Here is a 22,172-nt window from a genome sequence, read left to right as displayed (position 1 = left end):
ATAATTCATGAATGTACATCTTCAAATAGAAGATGTCCCCCATGTTCCAAATTTGTATTTTTAAATATCTATAGGGCAAATCCAATTATATGTTATACGAACTGCTCGCTCCTAATTTATTTAATATAGCCCTGAATAGCTTCACTCTACCTCCACCTTCAATCATCTTCCAAAGTTCTGTTTCTTTTTAAAAAATCATTTGAAATAAATTTAAATTCTAACTTTATTTTGTCAAGTAATTATGGCAAAGAAGAGCAACCTAAGCACTAACAAAATGACGATGAGAACGATTTATTGTTTTATAGTATAGAATCAATGTGATGTTTAACTAAAAGATGATTTATGAGTGATCTGAAAACAAAGCCTGTCTAACTCTCCCCAGTCACATGACACTGGTCTTGTTACAGCTCCCCTGTCACCTCTGGTACCTCTGGGACTAGGATGGTAGGTCCAAGGCTAAGGACATGGACTGAATGGCAATTCATGGACATTCTGGATCAAGAGTTCAGGTCATTCTCCTGAAACTGGACAGATGGATCAGAATGACATGATAGGTTAAAATGAGGGGCTGCTTGGTTGTGTTAAGGAGAACATTCATTATAATGCTTTTCCCACACTCCCACTTTTATCAATAGGTGGCAAGATCTATTTCTTGCAGTGCAGCATGCCTGGATTATAAAGTAGAAGTGTGAGCTTTGTTAATGTTGCCCAAAGATCCCTTATACATAGCAACCCCTCTCGCTCTTTTTTCTAATTCTCAGACCTTTCTTTTGCTATAAGCACATTTGACCAGGAACAAATTCAGGAATAAGAATGACTGTCAGGAGGTTGCCAAAATCTGAGAAACCCCTACTCCTGTGCACTCTTTTTTTTTTTTTTTAAATATTTTATTTATTATTTATTTATTTATTTATTTTTTATTTTTGGCTGTGTTGGGTCTTCGTTTCTGTGTGAGGGCTTTCTCCAGTTACGGTGAGTGGGGGCCACTCTTCATTGCGGTGCACGGGCCTCTCACTATCGCGGCCTCTCTTGTTGCGGAGCAGAGGCTCCAGACGCTCAGGCTCAGTAGTTGTGGCTCACGGGCCTAGTTGCTCCGTGGCATGTGGGATCTTCCCAGACCAGGGCTTGAACCCGTGTCCCCTGCATTGGCAGGCAGATTCTCAACCACTGCGCCACCAGGGAAGCCCCCTGTGCACTCTTAAACAAAACAAATAGATGATATCTGATTGCCTTCAGGTTCTCTCTAATGTAATGAAAATCATAATTTTATATTAAGTAAGGTGGTAATGTAAAAGGTATGTATTTGAAATGTATGTATTAATTATGGTGAAAAATCATATGTTATAAATCTCAGAATATATGCAGTGGCTTCATCTTAATTTCTCAACACATAAGTGAAAAAAAAATCATTGATGTTTTAATGTGTTTTAATGTCCGGTACAAGAAAGGCTTATTTTTCTTCCCAAACTTGTGTTACCTTGAAATTTTTCTCTTCATTTTCTCCCAACTATATCATACTTATCCATCATACCCAAATTTAGTAATCCATTCTTTGAGGGTAATTTTGATCACTGATTCTGTATTTTCTTTGTAATTTCAAATAATGTGCATAAATATTTATTCTCTATCAGTGTTCTTTAATAATCTGTAAGTTACAAGAGGGTAAGATAAGTCTGAGTCAATTATGGTTTTAAATATAGACAAAAATCTTAAGCTGTATCACAGTGTATAAAATAATTCCACATCAGTGCAATGATAACAGTGAAAAAGAATAATAGAGAAAAATAGGGGCTTCCCTCGTGGTGCAGTGGTTAAGAATCCGCCTGCCAATGCAGGGGACACGGGTTTGAGCTCTGGTCCGGGAAGATCCTACATGCCACAGAGCAACTAAGCCCATGCGCCACAACTACTGAGCCAGCGCACCACAACTACTGAAGCCTGTGAGCCTAGAGCCCATGCACCACAACGAAGAGCGGCCCCCGCTCACCGCAACGAAGACCCAATGCAACCAAAAATAAATAAATAAATTTTAAAAATAAATTTATTTAAAAAAAAGAAAAAGAAAGCTCTCAGAAAAGTTGAGGAGTATATATTGTCAGAGAAAGTTTTCCTTAGTAGTTTTCTTAAGTCACTAAACAAAGAGGAAAGTAAATTGGAATGTATTAGAATTCATAACCCTGTGCATTGAGACACCATTGAAAATGCAAAGCAGTAATGGAAGAAGAGATTTGACATATCTCCATCCAACAAATGACTCTCTAGAGGAGAAAGGAAGAATCCAGAAAGTCAAAAAAAAAATAAAAAGACAAGTCAACTCAGTCGAAAAATGGGAGTGGGAGTTGATTTGAGCAGGCACCTCACCAAAAACGTGTATCCAAACGGCTGATAAACCTATGAAAAAGTGTTCCACTGCATTTGTCATCGAGTAAATAAATGCAAATTAAAACCACAGTGTCAAACACAAAATGACAAAAATATTAAAACAGGTAGAGGCATGTGTTAGCAAAAAAATGGAGGAAACAAAACAATTGTCTATTGCTTAAAAGTGTGTAAATTGGTATCATCACTTTGGAAAGCTCTTTGTGAGGCATAACTTATGCATTATGACTCAACTATTTCACTCCTAGTTACACACCTAGTATCAATATGGACATATGATCAATAAAAAGATATGCACAATGTCTTCATGACAGCAGTATTTATGCTTACTCAATTGGAAATGAACATGTTCGTCAGTAGTAGAAAGAGTAAATTGTGGTATACTCATATAATGAAATACTATGAAACAAAATAATAAAAACACTACATGTAACAGAGTGGATGAATCTCACCAACATAATTTTAAACGAAAGAAACCACACAGAGAAGAGTATATGCTGTTTGATTTCACTTATATAAATTTCAAAAAATGACAATTAGTATCAGAGTATATTAATCACCAGGTGTGATTACCTTTATGGGAGAGGGGTTACAGTTGGGACAGGGTTGGCAGTAGTGGAGCTGGATGTGGGAATATGTTTACTTGGTGTTATGAAATAGAACATTCTTTTGACAATTTCTTCACCATTATTCCATAATGTTTAGAGACTTCTAAGCAAGGAAGGTATATTCTTGCATCAGGAATGTGGAACTGTATAATTTTATTATGTTTCCAAATATTCTTTCAGATATGGTTTCCTGACTTGAATTCCAGGGACCTCTAAGGGCATTATTTCCCCCATATCATTACAAAGGGAGAGAAAATTACATCAGCGCACAGCATTTTCTAAGATGTGCTCAAATGGTCTCTTCCTGATTACTTTGTTACTGTGTGAAACCCACTTATTTTCCTTATTAAATGTGAAGGGTTCAAACCAATTTCATAAACATGCTCCTTTTCAAGGGATAATCATCTCTTTTGTTGTGTTGCCTAAAATACTAGCTATAGTTTGTCATTTCCTTTTCAACATGGCTCTATACATATATCAAAATTTACTAAACTGTACACTTAAAGTTGTTAAATAATATTGTATATAAATCATGCATCAAAAAAGCTAACAACAAAAAATGTTGCCAGAGTTAAAAAAAAAAAAAAGTGTATTGGAAGATAGAAACAAAAGGAGAGAAAAGAATAAAAGAATGAAGACAGATAGAGAAAAAGCAAAAACCAGCAGATTATTTAGAATTTGGGTGCTTGGATCAGATCGTCAACTTTCTTCAATTTTCCAATTGATAAAATGAAAAACAATTAGAAAGTAGTATGCTAACCATAGAGGAGCAACTTCATAGAAGTGAAGAGCAATTTTGCACCTTGACCAGCAGATATGTGGGAGAAACGCTGCCTGCTACCATCTGCAGAGCCTGTGAAGACTTGTGAGAAAGAAAGTGGTGCATATTTTTGTTGTGTCTGTCGTTTCTAATTTTGTTCTCCTCTCCTAGTATAACCTTTTGTTCTTTCTTCTTTCTCTCTCCGTCCAGTCTTTGCAAGAGCTTCAGCACTTTGCTAAAGGAGGTGAAAATTCCAGCCCAGCAGATATATTTCAAAGTTGCCAAGCAGCTCTCAGGAAGACCCCCAGGAATGTCAGAAGCTAGATTGCCCCGGCTCCTGAACCTCATCTCTTAGAGAAGCGGCCTGTTTTCCTTTCCCTGTTTGGTAAATGTATTATTTTCCCTATGACTTAGTAAAATCAGTCATTCTCTCCCTTGTATTTGTTAGAAAATTCACATGAAAAAGTGTTGCTAGAGGGGCAAGTGTCTCTGTCTGCTTCTCTTCATCCATCCATTTGTCTATCCTCCACCCAGTGCCCGGAATCGACTGCCCAAAAGTCCTAGGCAGATAAGAAATCCTTCAGAAGATGATGCACTTTCATGTAAAATCTGACGAGTTATAATTACCATTAAGAGATTCTCATAATTACCTGGAGTGAGATGAGGGTCAGAGGGAGCTAGCGCTTCGGGGCCGCCCATTTTACAAAGCCTTAGAAATCCTGAGGAAAAGCGGGGCAGGTGTTGACCCTAGTCAGGGATTTGAGTTGTGAATTTTGGTTTCACTTTTAAGACACGCCCTCTCTGAGTTCCTCCCGTGATCTCTTGTGTTTGGTTTAGGTCCTTAGATACATCCCAGGTTCCTTTTCGGACCCCAAAGGCGATCAGCATCAGCATCCTCATGTTTTTCTATGTCATCACTAACTTCAACACTCTGAGAAAGGGTCCCTGGACGGGCGGGCTGGGCGGACCCTGTCTCCCCCTAACGAAGGGCGCAGAGCCCGGCAGGGTCACCGGACGCTGGAGGCGCTGGCGACTCCTCTTGGCTCGCAGCCCCGCCGGCCCTCGCTCGCTGGCTCTCGGGCTCCCTCTAGCGGGCTCTCATTTTCCGCCCAGGTGAGAGAGGCTCTCCATCGTCCTCTCCCCGCTCTTGGTCTGTTCCATAGGCCCTCCCTATCCTTGTGTTGTTTTTTATTTTACCCCACCCGCCAGATTGCCCCGCGAATACACCCCTCTTCCCCTCTCTCCAGGTTCCCGACCTGAGACCCGAGTCACTAGCGGGAGCCGGAGAGTCATTGTGCGAATGGGCCTTGGACTCGGGACCAGTTGGGGCTTGTGGGCTCTTCTAGGCAGAAGAAGGTGGCGGTGCACGCCCTGGCCTGAGTTCCCGAGTCTGAACCCATGCGAATTGGAGAAGGACATATTGCTGTAGGCCTTCTAGGCTTTTCTCTCACCCTGGAGAGAAGTAGAACCTCACCCTCCACTGATCCTTCGTGTTTCCGCGATAAACAAAGTCTTAGCCTTGGGGACAATGGGACTCTACAGGTCCGGGTAGGCGTCCTCGCCAAGCCCTGCCTTCTTCTGTAGGTCTCGATGGTGATTCAGTTGGTTTTGTTGAAAATGACACATTTTCCTGGAGATCACTCATTTTTCACCCATGCACTCCTCCTTTTGCAAACACAGAAAGGAGTGGGCAGAATGTAGTGTTCTCTTTTATCTTGGAGCTGTGGATGAAGTAGGGAAGCAGCCTCTGCTCTATAAAAGGTTTAACCCCTCCCCTGTCTCTCAAGACCTTCAGATGTGAGGATTTCTCCACTCACTTGGGGACTGTCCCAACGACCAAAGTTCTCCACCATATTAGCCCCCAATACAGAGAAACAGCTGCCCAGGTATTCCCCTCACCTCCAGGGTTTTTTCACTGGTACTAATGAATAGTCAGGATCAAATCTTTTGGCACTTTGTTTCCTCCCTCTATCCTTTGAGGGTGGCTGGCTTACTTGAGTTATTTCCTAAGTCCAAATAATTCACAGATAAGTGGAAATACCTTGTGGTCCCCAGACATATCTGAGTCCTTTGTGTCGTATAGAAAAGTATTAAACCCTTGTGAGAGCTGGGTGTGTGGTCTACAATTAGGAATTAGAAAACCTGGGTCCTCAGGGGAGATTTTATATATATATATATATGTATGTATATATAGGACTCAAAACTATAAATTTTGGATATTCTTAGTCCTAGCAGTTCTAATTTATTTGAACTATTTCAACAAATTAGTTGGATAAATTTACAATTTATATGTAAACCATGTTTACTGCATAGGAAATTTGTAGCTAGTATACAGACCCCCCAAACATGGCTTGCATATTAATTTGTTTATCAATACACCCAAAAGGATGTGCACAAAATTTCATTAATACTAGATAACATAGACACCCCTACTATATAGACAGGACCTCATCAATCTTGTCCCCCAGTGTTTATGTGGGTATCTTTCCTAAAACTGTACAAATATTACATGTTTAATCTTTTGTAATATGATATTACAAAGAAATTGCTTTTATTCTTGTTCAGCTCGGTCATCTTCATATATGTTTAATCCTTACTAGTCACTTGTGTTGTTTCACTTTCTTCTTCTTCTTTTGTTTTTTTTTTTAAATTTACCTTGGTATATATAACGTCTTCGTTACTGGTTTCTAAGAACTCATTTATGAGTAAGAATGTTAACCATTTGTGAGGCAATGCAAATCAAATACCATATTTTATTGCCATCAATTTACTATGGTGTTTTGTATTTTGGTTGTGTATTAAAGTATAATCATGTTGTGTTTTCTGTAGTGAGTTCTTAGAAAAGTCCATTATTGTTAAGCCAGGACAAAATGACTTACAGATGGCTCCTTAGGGGGAGAAACTCGAGGGACTAGAGAAGGTGTGTGGAAGAGAGATCATAAAACACTGCAGAACTGACCTTCAGGAACAGCTAGAGGTGGCTAGCACAGTGGTAGAGATAGATCCAGGGAGACGAAGCTGTGCGTCTGCGAGGTTCTGGGGCAAAGGAGCAGAGAGGGCCTCTCAGGGTCATGGTCTCCCAAAATGGGAGTGCAAGGCTGCGATCTTAATGTAGCTCTGGCATCAGGGCTCTTCTAGCAACTGTCTCTCTAAAGGCCACTTCATGAACAGTAATACCGAGTTCTATTATATTAGGAAAGGTATTTTCTTCCCTCTGGATCCTTCCTAAATAGGAAGTGAAAAACGTGCTCTACTGATGGTATTTATATGCGATTAGTCTTCTTGGACTTTTATAAGGTGAAGATAGGTCAAGGTAGCTTTCTTCACTTCATAAGTCTAGAGGACTCGGTTGTTTTCATAAGGTGTTCAGTAATATGAACTCAACTTTTTGCCATCTTCTGGTTCTGCTTCTCTTCCCACTTCTTTTCTTGAGACATTCTCCTTCTTTGCTCCTGCCGCCTAAGTCTTGCTCCGTACATATTTTACTCCCAGTACTTTTTTCTCAGTATGAAGCTTGGTCCTGGAAGGGAGTTTTAGTTGGTTATGTCTGAGACTTGTAGGATGGTACCAGCCCCTTCACATGTTATTGTGGATTCCTTGCATATTTCAGCCTGCAAGCACTCACCCTACTCAGGTTCATCAGTTGTTCTTTAGGTGACCTGCCAGCTTTCAATGAATCCCTATTGCTAACTTTTGGGGTTCTGAAATTTATCAGATATCGTGTCCTTTCCTTCTGTTTCCTCCTAAACAGACTCTGATACCCCATGAATCTTAGATACCCCTGATTTGTCTCCATCTGTTCAAATTTTGGGACTTTCAGCCAATTTTGTTGGAGAAAAGGTTCACGAATTTTGATAGTGTATCCTAGTTTTTCTTCTGTTTTATTTAGAGTTTTGGAAATATTCCTAACGTACATTGCACTTCTTTTATATTGCCAGAATTCCCAAGTGTAGTTTGGAGAAATGCACTGTATAAAAAAATGAAGAGTGCCTCCAATCTGGATCGCAGTGTTTTTAGCAGTTTCCATAAGTTGTATATAAGAGAGAACTAGGACAAAGGAATTGTGAAGTAGTTCTCCAAGGCATCATGCTCTCCTTCACTTTGAATTTTTGAACATGCTGTTTCCTCTATCTGAACACTTCCATTACCCCTTTTCCTACTTAATCTCTATTTGTTCAAGGGCAAATTGTGGAATAATTTCCTTTCAGAAAATGTTTACATTTCAAAAAATGTGCTGCACTTCTAGCAATTTCGTTTGTACCATGGATCTCCTCCTATTATTTTGTGTAAATATACCTATATAGCAACAGCACTATTTTAAAAATTTCTAGAATGATGCTTTGGGCCAGAGTTAGAACCACATTCTAACAAGATTATAGGTCATCATGACATATATATTGTAGAATAATTTCATTAAGTGTATTTAATTTTTTAATGTAATTTATTTTGCTATCTGTTATGTATTAATGGTTTCTTGTCGGAATTCAGTAAAAGATAAGTATGGTAGATGGATGAAATAAAGGAATAAAGGAAGCTAAGTGCTATGATCTTAATGTCTGTGTCACCTCCAAATTCATATATTGAACCCTAATGCCCGACGTGATGGCATTAGGAGATGAGCTCTTTGAGAGGTGCTTAAGTTGTGAGAGTGGAGCCCTCATGAATAGGATTAGTGCCTTATAAAAGAGGCTCCAGAGAGATCTGGAGTGCCTTCTGCCAAGTGAGGACACAAGAAGTCTGCCCCCGAAACAGAGCCATCAGCCAACCACATTGGCACCCTGATCTGAGACTTCCAGTCTCCAGAATTGTGAGAAATAAATTTCTGTTGTTTGTCCAGTTTATGATTTTTTTATAGCAGCTCCAATGTATTAACCTAACATTTTCTATGAATCTACTGTGAGCCAGGTATTGTATAGGCATTAAATTTAATCTTCACTTATACTTATTCTCATTTCATGAATGTATACATGAGGAAACAGATAAGCAATGAGCTAATTATTTTAACCAATGTCATCTTATTGTAATAGCAAATTCACAATTTTAATCCATATTTGCCCAATTCCAGTATTTGTACTTTTTTGACCAAATAATGCTTTCTATTACTGATTACACTTACTGGTCATTCTTCAAAGTTAGAATGATATATTAAAGTTAAGAATTGTAACTTTTATCTCTGTATCCCATGCAACAAGGCATGGCTTAGAAAACATTAGGTGCTGAATGAATTAGAAAATGCATGCGTTAAATTCACAAGAAGAGCCCCACTTGACTGGATATCTCACTATCTATTCTGGGTTATAATCCTTACTAGCACTTCAGGGCAAAAATGACTTATGGGAAAATCTGCTGATTTTCAGGTAAAAAGAATGATCTCTTAGACCTAATTTTGCAAATTTAAAGTCAAGGAAGGAAGCAAGTAACACAAACTGCTAAAGGATTTTCCAAATAAATTCAACATGTTAGCCATCTAGAAGACATATAAAATTGATAAATCTCCAGTAACTTTAAGAGATTAAAAGCATATATTTACAGAGCATACCTGTGCATGAAATTGCATATGTCGGACTCTACGGGAAATAAATGTATTATTTTTTGAATACCAAATGCCTTGTGCACTACTTATCTGCTTGTTTTTTTCAATGAAAACTCAAAATCAGCTTTAATAAATATTTGTTTTAATAAAGTAAAACATAAAAACGTGTTTAAGAGTGTGCAATAGCCATCTATCTATCTATCTATCTAACCATCTATTTATCTAATTCAATGATCTTTATGTATTAAAATAAAACTATTTTCATATACCAATAGTGAACACTATAGACTTGGGTGACAATGATGCGTCACTGTGGGTTCATCAGTGGTAAAAAATATATGCTGCATACAGAGAGACAACCTATACTAGACGTGAGAACATGATCATAAAGGGATCCCTGAAAACCAAGATCAGACAGGCAGATCTACAGTCCCCAGAGCAGCATATTCTTCAGGAAACAGACTCTTGAGCCAGTGGTCCAGGTCCACCTTGTACTGTTTCTGCACCTCCTCAACCTGTTTCTTATCGTGCTCCTTCTGACTCTTCAGGATGTCTTGCCAGGTTCTCCACCATGTGATCCCTCAGGGGCCTATCTTGCAACTCCTGACTTGACCATGAATCTTGGTGGAACATCTGATATGTGTCCTTGGAGGTTGTTCAGTATCTCCATGAAATCTAATCCTCATGGAAAAATAGTTTTCTGGGGGAGACTTCACTACTTGCACATTTTCCTGAAACTTCTTTTGGCCTTTGATTTAGATTCCTTTGGGGACATCCGATTTCTTGGAATATTAGACTAGTTCAGAGTGGTGTTCCCCGAACTGAGCAATTTTCTCCTCAAACTCCTGTTTCTCCTTCTGGAAATCTTGAATATGTTTCAGCTTCATGTTCTCTGGGAACTCCTTGTCTTTCTCCTGGTACACAGTTTGGGGTGTTTTGGGGAGGACTAGGGATACATCTCCTTTAAAAAATGGGAGTAAGTTGTCAGGGGCTTCTTGGGTAACTCAGAATGTTTCTTCTGTGTGTGTGTGTGTGTGTGTGTGTGTGTGTGTGTTTGTGTGTGTGTGTGTGTTTTGCTTTTGTGAGGATTTTTAACATCTTCCTTAACTTCCAGGACTAATTCTTTTAAGGTGCAACATTTTCTCAAGTTATAAAACGTTTCTAACCATTGGAGTTTACACATTTCTCCAGAAATATCTTTAAAAGCTGCTTTTTCCCAGTCCATCAGTGACTGAGTTGTTTTCAATGCGTGGCTGTCATTGAACAGGGGATTATTCTCCACGTCTTCCAGGAACTTCACAATGTCATCTTTCTTTGCACCAATTGTGTTGGCCATTGGGCAACACCATTTCTAGGATTTGAGGCTACTTACAAGGTCCCAGTTCTGCAAACACCATCACAAGAGCTCCAACTTCCTCGCACTCAAGACTCAGCAGGTGAATTATTTCTTGAGGTTCTGTAGTGTGAGTGATGCCATGTTTCTGCAGAGAAAGGGAAGGAAAGGAACTTTCCTTCTATGCCATAAATGAGATAATCACACCTCGTCTAAGTCAATTCCATAATTTAATTGACCCTTAAAAGTAAAATGAAAACTGTCCCAAATTCTAATTTGAAATTTATGTTTCGTTTTCAGATGCATCATCTGTACTCTTTAAAATTCCCCTTGCCTCTCCAGCCTTCATTCCACCCAATTTTACAGGGCTTATCATAAATGGAACTTCTTAACAAAAAAATGAGTCATTCAATCAAGAGGCTTAGGATAAGAGATATAATCCAAGAAAATGGAGCAAAAAGATCAAAATGAGAAGAGAAATGGCTAAAAGGGAAGGACTTTCACTCCATAGTGCACTGAATACTTCCTTTGAATTGTAGGACTGAAGGTACAGTGAAGGATCTGGAGATAAAAATGAGACAAACCAAGAAGCTCCTTCTTGTACTCTGTAAAAAGAAAACAAAATACATCCAGCTCTTGAGTTTTTGTGGATAGGATATTATAGATTGAACTTGAACAAATTATTGTTTAATATATTCTTGTGGAGATGTGCCTGAGAATGAATGCTTTCTAGTGAACCATACTGTTTGTGCTTTCAAATGACCAGGGTATAATGAACATTATAGAACAATTACAATATTTTTTAGGTATCACATTATATTACAGAATTCTGTATTTCTGTCATCTGAATTATTCTTCGAATTTAAATTGGCTTTGGCCTTCCCACTGCTAAGGAAATTATACCACCTTATGCTTAGTAATATTTTATATGTCAGTTTAAATCCTGACAGTCACCATTATGTGAAGTCCTGTTTTCTGTTTCCATATCACTTTATGTAGGGTCTTCATCTTCCATTAGATTGTACTGATCGTCTTAGGGAAATCTCAAAATCAACGCTGTAAAACGAAATTATGCAGTAGTTATTTTAAACCTGAAAATAATGGAATTTTCTTAGGCTGTAAAGCTGCAAATCAATTACCTCTCTTTTGTTGACATTATCAGTTAGCATTTTATGTCTATTATGTTAGCTACATTTTGGAAAACCTTATCAATGCTGGAATAATATTTGTTTATATTAATTCTTTCATTCATGTATTTGTTCATTGATTCATCCTATACTTCTATGTATCATGTTATAAGTCTGCACTGGATAGTAGGAATATAGTAGTAAATAATATACTGTCCCTACTGTCTCCGAATTGCCTGTCAAGTAGTAAAAGTGCTAATTTGAGGAAGGTTTGTTGAATATTATGATAGGACGGTATATGCTCAGGGAGTGTGTAATAAGAGGAACTACACTGGTCTGTGTAGTCACGAAAAACTTCCCTGGAAAACTGTTGTTGAGCTGAAATGTGCTTAATGACTAGGGTTTAGAGAAATGATAAAGTCTGTCAAACACTTGGTTCTAACCAACTAGGTCAGCTTTGAAGAGAAAACTAAGCACCATTCCTTTTGTTTACTAACCTGATATATATATCACCTCATTCTTTCACCCCAATCTGGTTCAGATATGCAAGTAAAGCACACTGTTTACAATGTAGATGAATCTTGAAAGCATTAAGTGAAAGTAAACAGATATAAAAAGCCACACATTGTGTGATCCAATTTATTTGAAACAGTATAATAGAAAAATCCATGAAGAATAAAACTGGATTAGGCGGTGACTTGGGGAGGAGGGGGAATGGGGAGTAAATGTTAATGGGCATTGGTTTATTTTTGAGGTGATGGATATGTCCTAGAATTAGATAGTTATGGTTTCACCTTTTGAATATTACTAAAAGCCACTGAATTATATAGTTTAAATGGGGTGACCTTTACGGTATGTAACTTTTATTTTAATAAAACTATTATTTATGACAGAAGAAAAGCAACTGATTATACTCTATGAAATATTCCATAATAAGTTTTTATTACAAGAAAATTTAATTAACAAATTTATACATTCAACATGGTTATGCCATTTTATAAACATACACTCGTATGTTCCATTAAATTACAATGTGCTCAGAGATAGTCAGATATCATCCTGTGGCCTCACGTGAGGTTTAGGACAGCAATTTGTTCAGGCGAGAATTTCATCAATTAAATGGTCACGGAACTTGACTAGTCATGGAGATCTAAGGCAAAGGAAAGGCATCAGAGGGGAGGAGAAGGAGGAAGGAAGGAAACTATATATGAGGGAACCTCTGCAAACATCATAGAAGCTCACAATTCCATTGTCATAATCCAGAAACACTCCGATCCTACCCAAAGGCCTTTTCACATACTGAATTAAGGGTGGGGAGTTTGTGGACAAACTATAATGATTGTTCACCTTCACAGAAAATAGAAAAAATGCTTCTTCAGAATCAATAATGATATCAGTATCACTCGTCAAGATATCTTTACAGACTCCCAGAATCCAGTTCGAGGAGTGTGTCACATCCACCTCCCAGTAATGCCTCCCGGAGGTGAAGGCCACAGCTCCCCAGGCCACAAATCTCTCCACAATCTGGGGCTGTCTGGGCACACCTTGATGGTCACCTCCAAACGTCACACTTGTACCATCCTCAGAAAGGCTCACATTGTGAATGGCCGTTTTCTGACTCAGAACGTTATCCACTGCAGAAAGAGAAAAAATCAGGTCAGCAAGTGGGATTTCCATGGCCTGAGAGGCAGAGGCTCTCTACCCAATGAGTCTTTTCATTTTTCCTCCTCCAAGGAAATACAAAACGAAGACAAAAGGGAGTTCAGACTGGCTCTTCTATGAAGAACAAGAGTTATAACTATCTCTACAGCACATAGAAACACCTCAAATCATATAGAAAAAGAAAAAATCATGCAGACATATCATGAACTCTGTGAAGTCTGATTTAATGTCAATGTCTTGATAATTTATTTCAGGACTCACCGAAAACATTATTTTTTTTCTTTCATTTAGAAAACTTTTCTTGTGTCCTTTGTCTTTAATACGATCTAACAGGTAGCTAGCACTTGCTATCATGTGGGTATTTATTGGGCTATAGTCTCTACTTACTACCTTTTCAAAGGTCAAAATGTTGATAGAAATCCATCAATGAATAGTTTGGAAGCTTCTAAAAGGATGTTCTGGCTAACCATGTTCAAATATCCCTTGCCTTTCAGTTGTTTTGAAATTGATCTAATAGCATTACAATTATCCTGCCTAAGCCAATTTTAGTCTTTTCTGTCAATTCTTGCTGATTTTAGAAATAATAAATATTTTTGTACAATGCATAATAAATGCGCTTGTAATAGAGAACAAATTAAAAACCAGCGATGCCATATTTAACTTTTTAAGAGTGAAATAAACTGAATAAACACAATATTGATGGTTACTCACAAAAGTAAATATTCTATCTCTTTATAACCACATGAGCAAGCTGGTTGCTCTCTTCTTGCTCTGCTTATGTCATATTTAACTGAATATATATATATTTAGCTTTGCATTTTCGGTAAACTATAGGTTGCAAAGTTCAGCCTTGATCTTTGTAATACGACTATACAGGCAGGAAAAATGTAACAACTTTGGGAAGTTATGTACTACCTTCATGTCAGAAAAAATAAAATAACAATAAAAGAAGGCTCCTTCCCAAGAAGTTCTAATGAAATGTAGTCCTGCTCACCGAAGGTTGACTCTTACCTCTGAAGTTGCTCAGCATGTCTAGGATTCCAGTGACAGGCCAGGAAGTGAGCTCTGGGTTCACTGACTGAGGCTTTTGCATCTGTACAAAATCAGTCCTGTAACAAATGACGTCAGTTACATTTCAAGGTTAAAGGCTAATCACAGGACCATTACAAAAAAGCAGTTTTCAATCCAGGATATTTTGTCAGAATTCTCCTATTTTTCGTTAATTGGATATACATTATATTCTACACACTTGGGAATATAAAAAGTTACCATACTTTTTTCTAAATATAAATTACATCAAATTTCAACTTCCCCATTCTTCTCAGACTTTACTCCAATTTTCAACTTATTGAACTTCATTCACTTCCTCTATTCCAACTCAGGTAATGCAAAGATCCTGGGCATTTTACAGAGAGCAAAAAATTCAGGCAAAGCTTTTGGGACTTCAGTCAGCAAGTTGTCATCAAGGATACATTCAGTGTCTAAAAGGAAGAGTTCACTGAGCCAGACATGTTTGCTCTCAGCCCAGCAAGGGAATCCAATTCCGGCCTGGCTGCCTTGGTCCTGAAGGTCTAAATTTCCAGTGGGCACCAGGAAGCCATTAGCTCTGAGGTCCTACGTACAAGGGGGCTTGCTGTAATGGAACAGGCTGATTCACTGCTACTCCTAGGAACAAAATCACAGCCCCTCTTCCTATTAGGGAATTTGCCTCTTTCCTGCATTTTTCACCTTCCAACTCACTAGTGTAGGTGCTTCCTCTGTGATATCTTAGAAAAATCCCTTCCCTAAGTTTTATTGTGGTGAGTCTGGAGAGGATGGGGTGAGTGGGTGGAACAAAGCCCAGAATGTCAGAAAGTTTTCAGGTATATTTGAATTCAGCCAAATAAAAAGGAAACTTCTCAGACCAAGGATCAGAAGGCCTCTAGAATCCTTTTGAAATACAACAGAAAATAGCCAAAAAGACGATGTTAATAGATCAAAAGATGTACTGTTTGTCATCCATGTGCGAGGAGGTTCTGCACCTATGGATTCAACCATGGATTGAATCTGTAATTTCTGTTTTATTTTATTTATTTATTTAGTTAGTTAGTTAGTTAGTTAGTTATTTTACAGTAGGTCCTTGTTTGTTATCTATTTTTTTGTTAAATTTATTTTACTTATAGAATAATACATAGATACATTCTTTTCAAAAAGTTTGAACATTATAGGTAAAGCTAAAGTCTCCTTTGACCACCATTTTTAGTCCTGATCTTCTTCCCTATGGCTTGAGATAACCACTGTGTGTTATTTATTTTAAATCTAGCAGTGTACATGTCAATCTCAAATTCTAAATCTATCCCTCCCCTACATTCTTCCTCCCTGGTTCTAAATGGAAAATATTCAGAAAAAAAAATTCCTGGAAGTTCCAAAAAGTGAAACTTGAAAATGCCACATACCTGGGGACTATTTACATAGCATTTAATTTACATTTTATTAGGTGTTATAAATAGTCTAGAAATGACTAAAGTGTATGGGAGCACGCTTGTAAGTTATCTGCAAATACTATGGCATTTTCTATAAGGGATTGTGCATCCCGGGATTTAGATTTTGGGGATGGCCTGAAAACAACTCCCCGTGGTACCAAGGAATGACTATCCAACCACTTCATCAAAAAGACAACAACTTTTCCAGAAATCAAAAATCGTTAGCGTACACTCACATTTCGAATACATTTCCCGAAGCCTGCAATGAAAAAAAAAAAAAAATCATGTTAATCATGAGAGTTCTGTCCTTTTGCATCTTCTTTACTATTCTTGTTTGTTCAATAAGGTATTGTTTTTCTCATGCTCCTCTAAGGAACAATCAGAGGCTATCTTAATAACAGAACTTAAACTAAATCATGATGCGCTTCCTCAGGGCACGTTAAGGAAGGAAGGAAGGAGGCCAGGAAGAGTTTGTGTAATGATGCAACAACATCAGGTTTCCAATGTCAGTCATTGCTCAATCCTATTCCCAAGGAGAGATCTCACCATTTATGATAACAATTAAAGCAAAATAAGGAACCATATAAAACGAATTATAGAGTGCGTTGAAATTGACTACCAGTTCTAAAAATTTTACCTAGACAATGGGCAAAACCTCAATGTCTTCAGTAAGTGTGGGATAATAGAGAGTGACAATGTATTGAGAATTACTCCAAGAAAATTAACTTTGCCCTGGTCCCAGAATTTTGCTGATTTTGGATAATCTGTCTGGATAGTACTCCTGATCACACTGAAAAAATTTTGTCCTGTGTTAGCTAGTGAAAGGATTAAAAAAAAAACCTCCCAAAGATTACCAGGCTGTGAGAAATAAGGGATTGGACAAATAAAATAATGGGAGTCAAGGAACATCATCCCTTAGCTGAGATAAGAGTATATGCAGGTACCATTTCAATGTCATGGCAACGGTGCCCAGAACAGTACTTCTGTCTCTGAGGATGGGACCTCCCTTCTCACCTGGAGCAGCTCCACGTCAGGCTTGTGGCACACCTCAGTCAGCTCTCTGTACATTTCTTTCAGACTCTCTTTCTGTTGAGTCATTCTGAATTCACTCTCCCTGAGTTGCTGGAGAGTCTCCTTCGCTTCTTTCTCCAGTGCCTCCAGATGGAGTTGTTCCTCCTCCCGGAGGAACAGGTGGATCCTCTGATACTGAACTTTGATCATCACCTTCCTTACGGCCACATAGTTCTGCAGAGATAATAGATTCAAAGAATCACTCATCCTCATTCCCAACAGAAAACGTCAAATATTATTTCCTTACTGTCATCAGGAAAGTTCTTGACAGACTTTCTGCCTCACATTTCAAAAGGCCTGGAATATTTGCTGGTCCTTCCAGCCCGTCCTTTCTCTAAGTTTCTCGCCTCTTTTCCTGTTTAAATCAAGCCGTCTGAGGGGGTCCCAGTTTTTCTCCCTAGGAGGATTCTTCAGGGTTCTTACTCCATCAATTATTTCCTCTCTTACCCAAATCTTGTTTTTTCTTGTTCCTTTCCCTGACTTTTCTAAATATTCTTTTATTAGGTAAACCCCATACTGTGCATCTTTAAAAACATGCACTAATTCTCCTCTAGGTACTACTGCATTCCTCTCCTCACCTTCACAGACACACTTGGCACAATGTTGTCTTATACTTCATGTCTGAGAAGGTTTATTCACATCTTCAAAATGTGGCCTAGGAATACGTTTCATGCCTTGGTTTTCCCATATACTAGCACTCTTTGAACTAGTTTGTATTGATCTATTATAATCATGATTACTGATAGGTCATTTGAAACCACTACTCTTTCCAAGGAAAAGACCACTGTCCTTTACCTGGCAATTTGAATTTTGCTAAAAGTCTAAGCCAGGATTATATCTGTCTCCATGCAAACAAATAGAATATTTTTATTCTTACCTCTAACGACTGAATTTTGTTAGCTTCTTGATCCAGACTGTTTTGCATTTCTTGTGTCATTTTCCTTAAAGAGTCCATTCTCTTCAGAAGTTTCTCCTGCAAAATAACCATGAGCTTTAGTGACATAGATGATGATACCATAAATTCCATCCCCTTATGTATGAGCAAAGGCGGTCATTTAGAGCAAGGGTCCCCACCCCACTGGGCCGAAGACCACTACCAGTCCGCAGCCTGTTAGGAATGGGGCCGCACAGCAGGAGGTGAGCGGTGGGCAAGCAAGTGAAGCTTCATCTGCTGCACCCCATCGACCCCCATCCCTTGCATTACCACCTGAACCATCCCCCCAGCCTCCCCCTGCCCCCGTCCATGGAAAAATTGTCTTCCACGAAACTGGTCGCTGGTGCCAAATAGGATGGGAACCCCTGGTTTAGAAAATAGAAATCTTGAGTTTGAATAATGTGGTCAGATTTTTCCACATTAATCTAATTTGATTCTAATATTTTGAATATTAAAGTGACAGAAACATATAATGAAGAATTGAGGGGGACTTCCCTGGTGGTGCAGTGGTTAAGAATCTGCCTGCCAATGCAGGGGACACAGGTTAGATCCCTGGTCCTGGAAGACCCCACATGCTGCGGAGCAACTAAGCCTGTGTGCTCTAGTGAGCCTGTGCTCTAGACCCCATAAGCCACACCTACTGAGCTCGCGAGCCACAAGTACTGAAGCCTGAGTGCCTAGAGCCCATGCTCCGCAACAAGAGAAGCTACTGCAATGAGAAGCCTGTGCACCACAGCGAAGAGTAGCTCCCGCTCGCTGCAACTAGAGAAAGCCCACACGCAGCAACAAAGACCCAATGCAGCCAAAAATAAATAAATTAATTAAAAATTTAAAAAAGAAAGAAAGAATTGGGGGAACTTTACAGATAATGGAATCTCTCATTTCCATGCGAGAAATGAAATTTCTCATGTCCTAAGAAATTGAGACTCAGATTTTTATATAACTTGACTAAGGATGCGTCAACCTCACGTCAGGAGCCAGTGTGCCTGGTGCTGCCACATGCCCCAGGATACAGCAGTTCCACGTGTTTGGACAATTGGGCAACAACATTAAGACAATACACTTACATGATCGACACTGAAAAATCTCCCCCTCGACCATCTCCATCCCCATCAACTTCATTATCATCTTCATCTTTCTCTCTGATTTAGGAGCCTATAGGTTCCTAATTGCTTTAAAAGCATCACCTACCCGGTATTCCTCAGCAGCCCATTGTACTGGACTGTGGTTGTGAGCTGCATGCTCTGGGGACTCAGAGCAGGGGCCACAGAGCAGGGTCTTGTCAACCTCACAGAAGAGTCCTTTGGCTTCTTTGTGTGTCACGCAGATCTGCGCCTCCAAGCTGTTGGTTTGTTTAGCTGCGTCCTGTCTGGCGAGGGAAGCCAGACTCTTGAGTACAATATTGGTTTTGAAATCGGGCTTCTCTGATAGCCCCCTGCACTCAGGGCAGCTCTTTGGAGTCTGGTCTTCCTCCCAGCAGAGGTACAGGCAGGGACGGCAAAAGCTGTGCCCACAGTCTATGGTGACGGGGTCTATGAAGTAGTTCATACAGATGGAGCAGGTTAGTTCATTCTGGAAGGCTTGCAATGTGTCTGAATCCATGTTTCTGAAAATTCAAGACAGAAATAGAGAGGGTAAGAGAGAAAGTCTTTCTTCTGCCCTGATAAGGGAAAATAAAGCCTTTGGACAAAGTACTGTCTATTTGAACTCTATCTAAGTTACCTATTTGCTAACCCTCAGTACAAACCTAGAAATGGTGAATACAGACAGGTTCATGCTGATACAAATGATAAAATTAGATAAGCGAGTCCCTAGCAACTTTTTGGTTTAAAATAAACCGTGTTCTCAGTCATACCTAAATTACGTGGATGTGCTTAAAGCTTAGACCAGAGGGTAAATGGTAAGATGACTCCAGAGTTACCTTTATTGGCTGACTGGTACAGAAGCACATATATAGTCTCAATCTGTCTCTCTCTCTCTCTCTCTCCATGACTCCATGACTGGAACCCATACTTGCACACACTTTGTCTCTATGCTAACATTCTCTATGTCTCCTGCCTCTGAACTGACAGATGTGCTTTTCTAAAGACAAATAAAATTGTTTAGAATAATTTAAACTTAATATAATCAATGTTGGCTTTACCTTTGGCATCTTAAAACTATAAACATTTCAGTGTTTGCTTCCAACTTAAATAGCAAAACTCCTCCTTTCAAGACAAAAAGGAAAAAAATATGTTATTTCTAGTTCAGGAAAACAATTTTTCCTGGAGTCAGTTCAGATCATCAGAGCACTTCACATTTTGAACTAGTGAATGTTCAAGCTATAACAGTAATCAGTAAAAATTAATCAGTTGTTTTTTAAAACCAAAGAAAAAATTTGAATATACATGAGGATTTTCTCTCTACACTAGAAATTCCAAAGATGTAGTTAATGGAAGCAACATCATATCCTCTCTGTTTCTGATATTTCCCTATTTGACCAATGCCACTTCTTGGGAGTCCCTATGAGTTCATTGGATCTATCCTGAACACTTTTCAAATCTAGACTGCAAACTGAAGTCTTTAAAAATATAGCGCCTTTATTCTGGCATGGACATATATACATTACCAAATGTAAAACTGATAGCTAGTGGGAAGCAGCCGCATAGCACAGGGATATCAGCTCGGTGCTTTGTGACCACCTAGAGGGGTGGGATAGGGAGGGTGGGAGGGAAGGAGACGCAAGAGGGAAAAGATATGGGGATATATGTATACGTATAGCTGATTCACTCTGTTATAAAGCAGAAACTAACCCACCATTGTAAAGCAATTATACTCCAATAAAAATGTTTAAAAATATATATATAGCGCATATGACCTTTACAGGAAGATATTCTAATTAATTCAACACATTTAACTCTTATGTTCATCTGTATAAAGACTATGAAATGTATACATTATGTTGAACATTTTAGGTGCTCTACGTGTTTCATAAATACATATGTCTGTAGAAATCTCATTTAAAACCTAAAAACATCTAATATCATGTAAGGTAATGGAATAAAAATGATTACATATGTTAATATTACAAATATCAATATATTACAATTGCTCTAGTTACAGATATTTTAAATATTGAGGTCATTTAAAAAAAACTAAGACAACTACTTGTTTGCTTGGACAAAACCCAAGCAGGCCAATAGGTAAATGGAAAGGATTTGGATGAGAGAAAATAGGCATGAAGATATTTACAATCAATTCCTTACTTACCAGAGTCCACTGTGAGCGGTCTCACTTCTGGAAGGCTGCACGTCCTGGAAATCTGTGGATATCAGGGTCAACAAGAACTGCCCAACACCTGGTAGCTGCACTTTCCCTCAGTCACCCTGAGAGAAGCAGTTACCCCTGGACAAAGTTGCCTTTTAAAGGATTAGACTCTCCTGAGGCCACACCTACTTCTTGAGATTGGATAATACCTTCAAAGGGAAGTGGAAAAACTGATAAGTTTACTGAGAAAGGTGTGAAAATGGCTGATTGGGTTTTCGGTATATAGAAAACCCAATCTTAGGGAGCTGAGACCCTAAAAGAATATAGACTTCTTTTGGGGTAAATGCAAAAGAAAAAATTGGTGAAAACTTTTAAACAAAATACTTTATATATGTTATATATACATACATACTATATACATCAATGTATATGTTTATATTAATATGAATATAATATAGTAATTATTTACACAATAATTATGTGAGTAATTATATTTAATACAATGCATAAAGACGATTGTTTTTTACTGAGGTATAATTGACATATAACCTCATATAACTTTCAGGTATATAACGTAATGATTTGCTATTTGCATATATTGTGAAATGATCACCATATTAGTTAACATTCATCACAATACGTAGTTAAAAGTTATTTTTCTTGTTATGAGAACTTTTAAGATCTACTCTCCTAGCAACTTTTAAATATGCATTACAGTATTATTATCTGTAGTTACTATGTTATACATACTGTAGAATATTACTTTTAACAGAAGTGCCATAGTACCTGCATTTTGCTGACACCTATCACGGTTTATCAAATTACCAATGCTTACATACATGTTATTTCACAAAATTATCTATTGTTTGTTAATTGAAGCACTACTTATAAAAAAATATGAAAATAAATTGACCTTGCTAGAAATTTTTAAAGTGAAAATATAAAGGTCAATTTTTTTTGAATTTTTGAATTTTATTTAATTAATTTTTTTATACAGCAGGTTCTTATTAGTCATCCATTTTACACACATCAGTGTATACATGTCAATCCCAATCTC

At 38.2% G+C, this 22,172-nt stretch overlaps 1 protein-coding gene across 1 annotated transcript; it reads right to left on the bottom strand.

Moving 5' to 3' along the window:
• Nucleotides 1–12,845: 12,845 nt before the first annotated feature.
• On the bottom strand, nucleotides 12,846–21,231 carry LOC103001439 (tripartite motif-containing protein 64-like). Its single transcript, XM_007188911.2, has 6 exons — nucleotides 21,119–21,231; nucleotides 19,061–19,475; nucleotides 17,813–17,908; nucleotides 16,859–17,109; nucleotides 14,414–14,514; nucleotides 12,846–13,374 (listed from the first exon to the last, which is right to left on the bottom strand). Exons 2-6 carry the CDS (start codon nucleotides 19,469–19,471, stop codon nucleotides 12,881–12,883), a joined length of 1,353 nt encoding a protein of 450 aa, XP_007188973.1. The 5' UTR covers nucleotides 19,472–19,475; nucleotides 21,119–21,231; the 3' UTR covers nucleotides 12,846–12,880.
• Between the last annotated feature and the right edge of the window lie 941 nt (nucleotides 21,232–22,172).

Source organism: Balaenoptera acutorostrata, chromosome 9, assembly GCF_949987535.1.
Source record: "Balaenoptera acutorostrata chromosome 9, mBalAcu1.1, whole genome shotgun sequence".
Taxonomy (NCBI): Eukaryota; Metazoa; Chordata; class Mammalia; order Artiodactyla; family Balaenopteridae; genus Balaenoptera; species Balaenoptera acutorostrata.
This window is presented reverse-complemented; position numbering and strand designations above follow the sequence as displayed.

What these genes read in the sequence shown, in the direction of transcription:
- LOC103001439 (XM_007188911.2), bottom strand. Translation starts at nt 19,471, where the DNA reads ATGGATTCAGACACATTGCAAGCCTTCCAGAATGAACTAACCTGCTCC. An exon ending in GTGAGAAGGGAGGTCCCATC is followed by an intron (nt 14,515 to 16,858) that starts CTCAGAGACAGA and finishes CGTCATTTGTTA; the next exon opens with CAGGACTGATTTTGTACAGA. An exon ending in CATGCTGAGCAACTTCAGAG is followed by an intron (nt 13,375 to 14,413) that starts GTAAGAGTCAAC and finishes CTCTTTCTGCAG; the next exon opens with TGGATAACGTTCTGAGTCAG.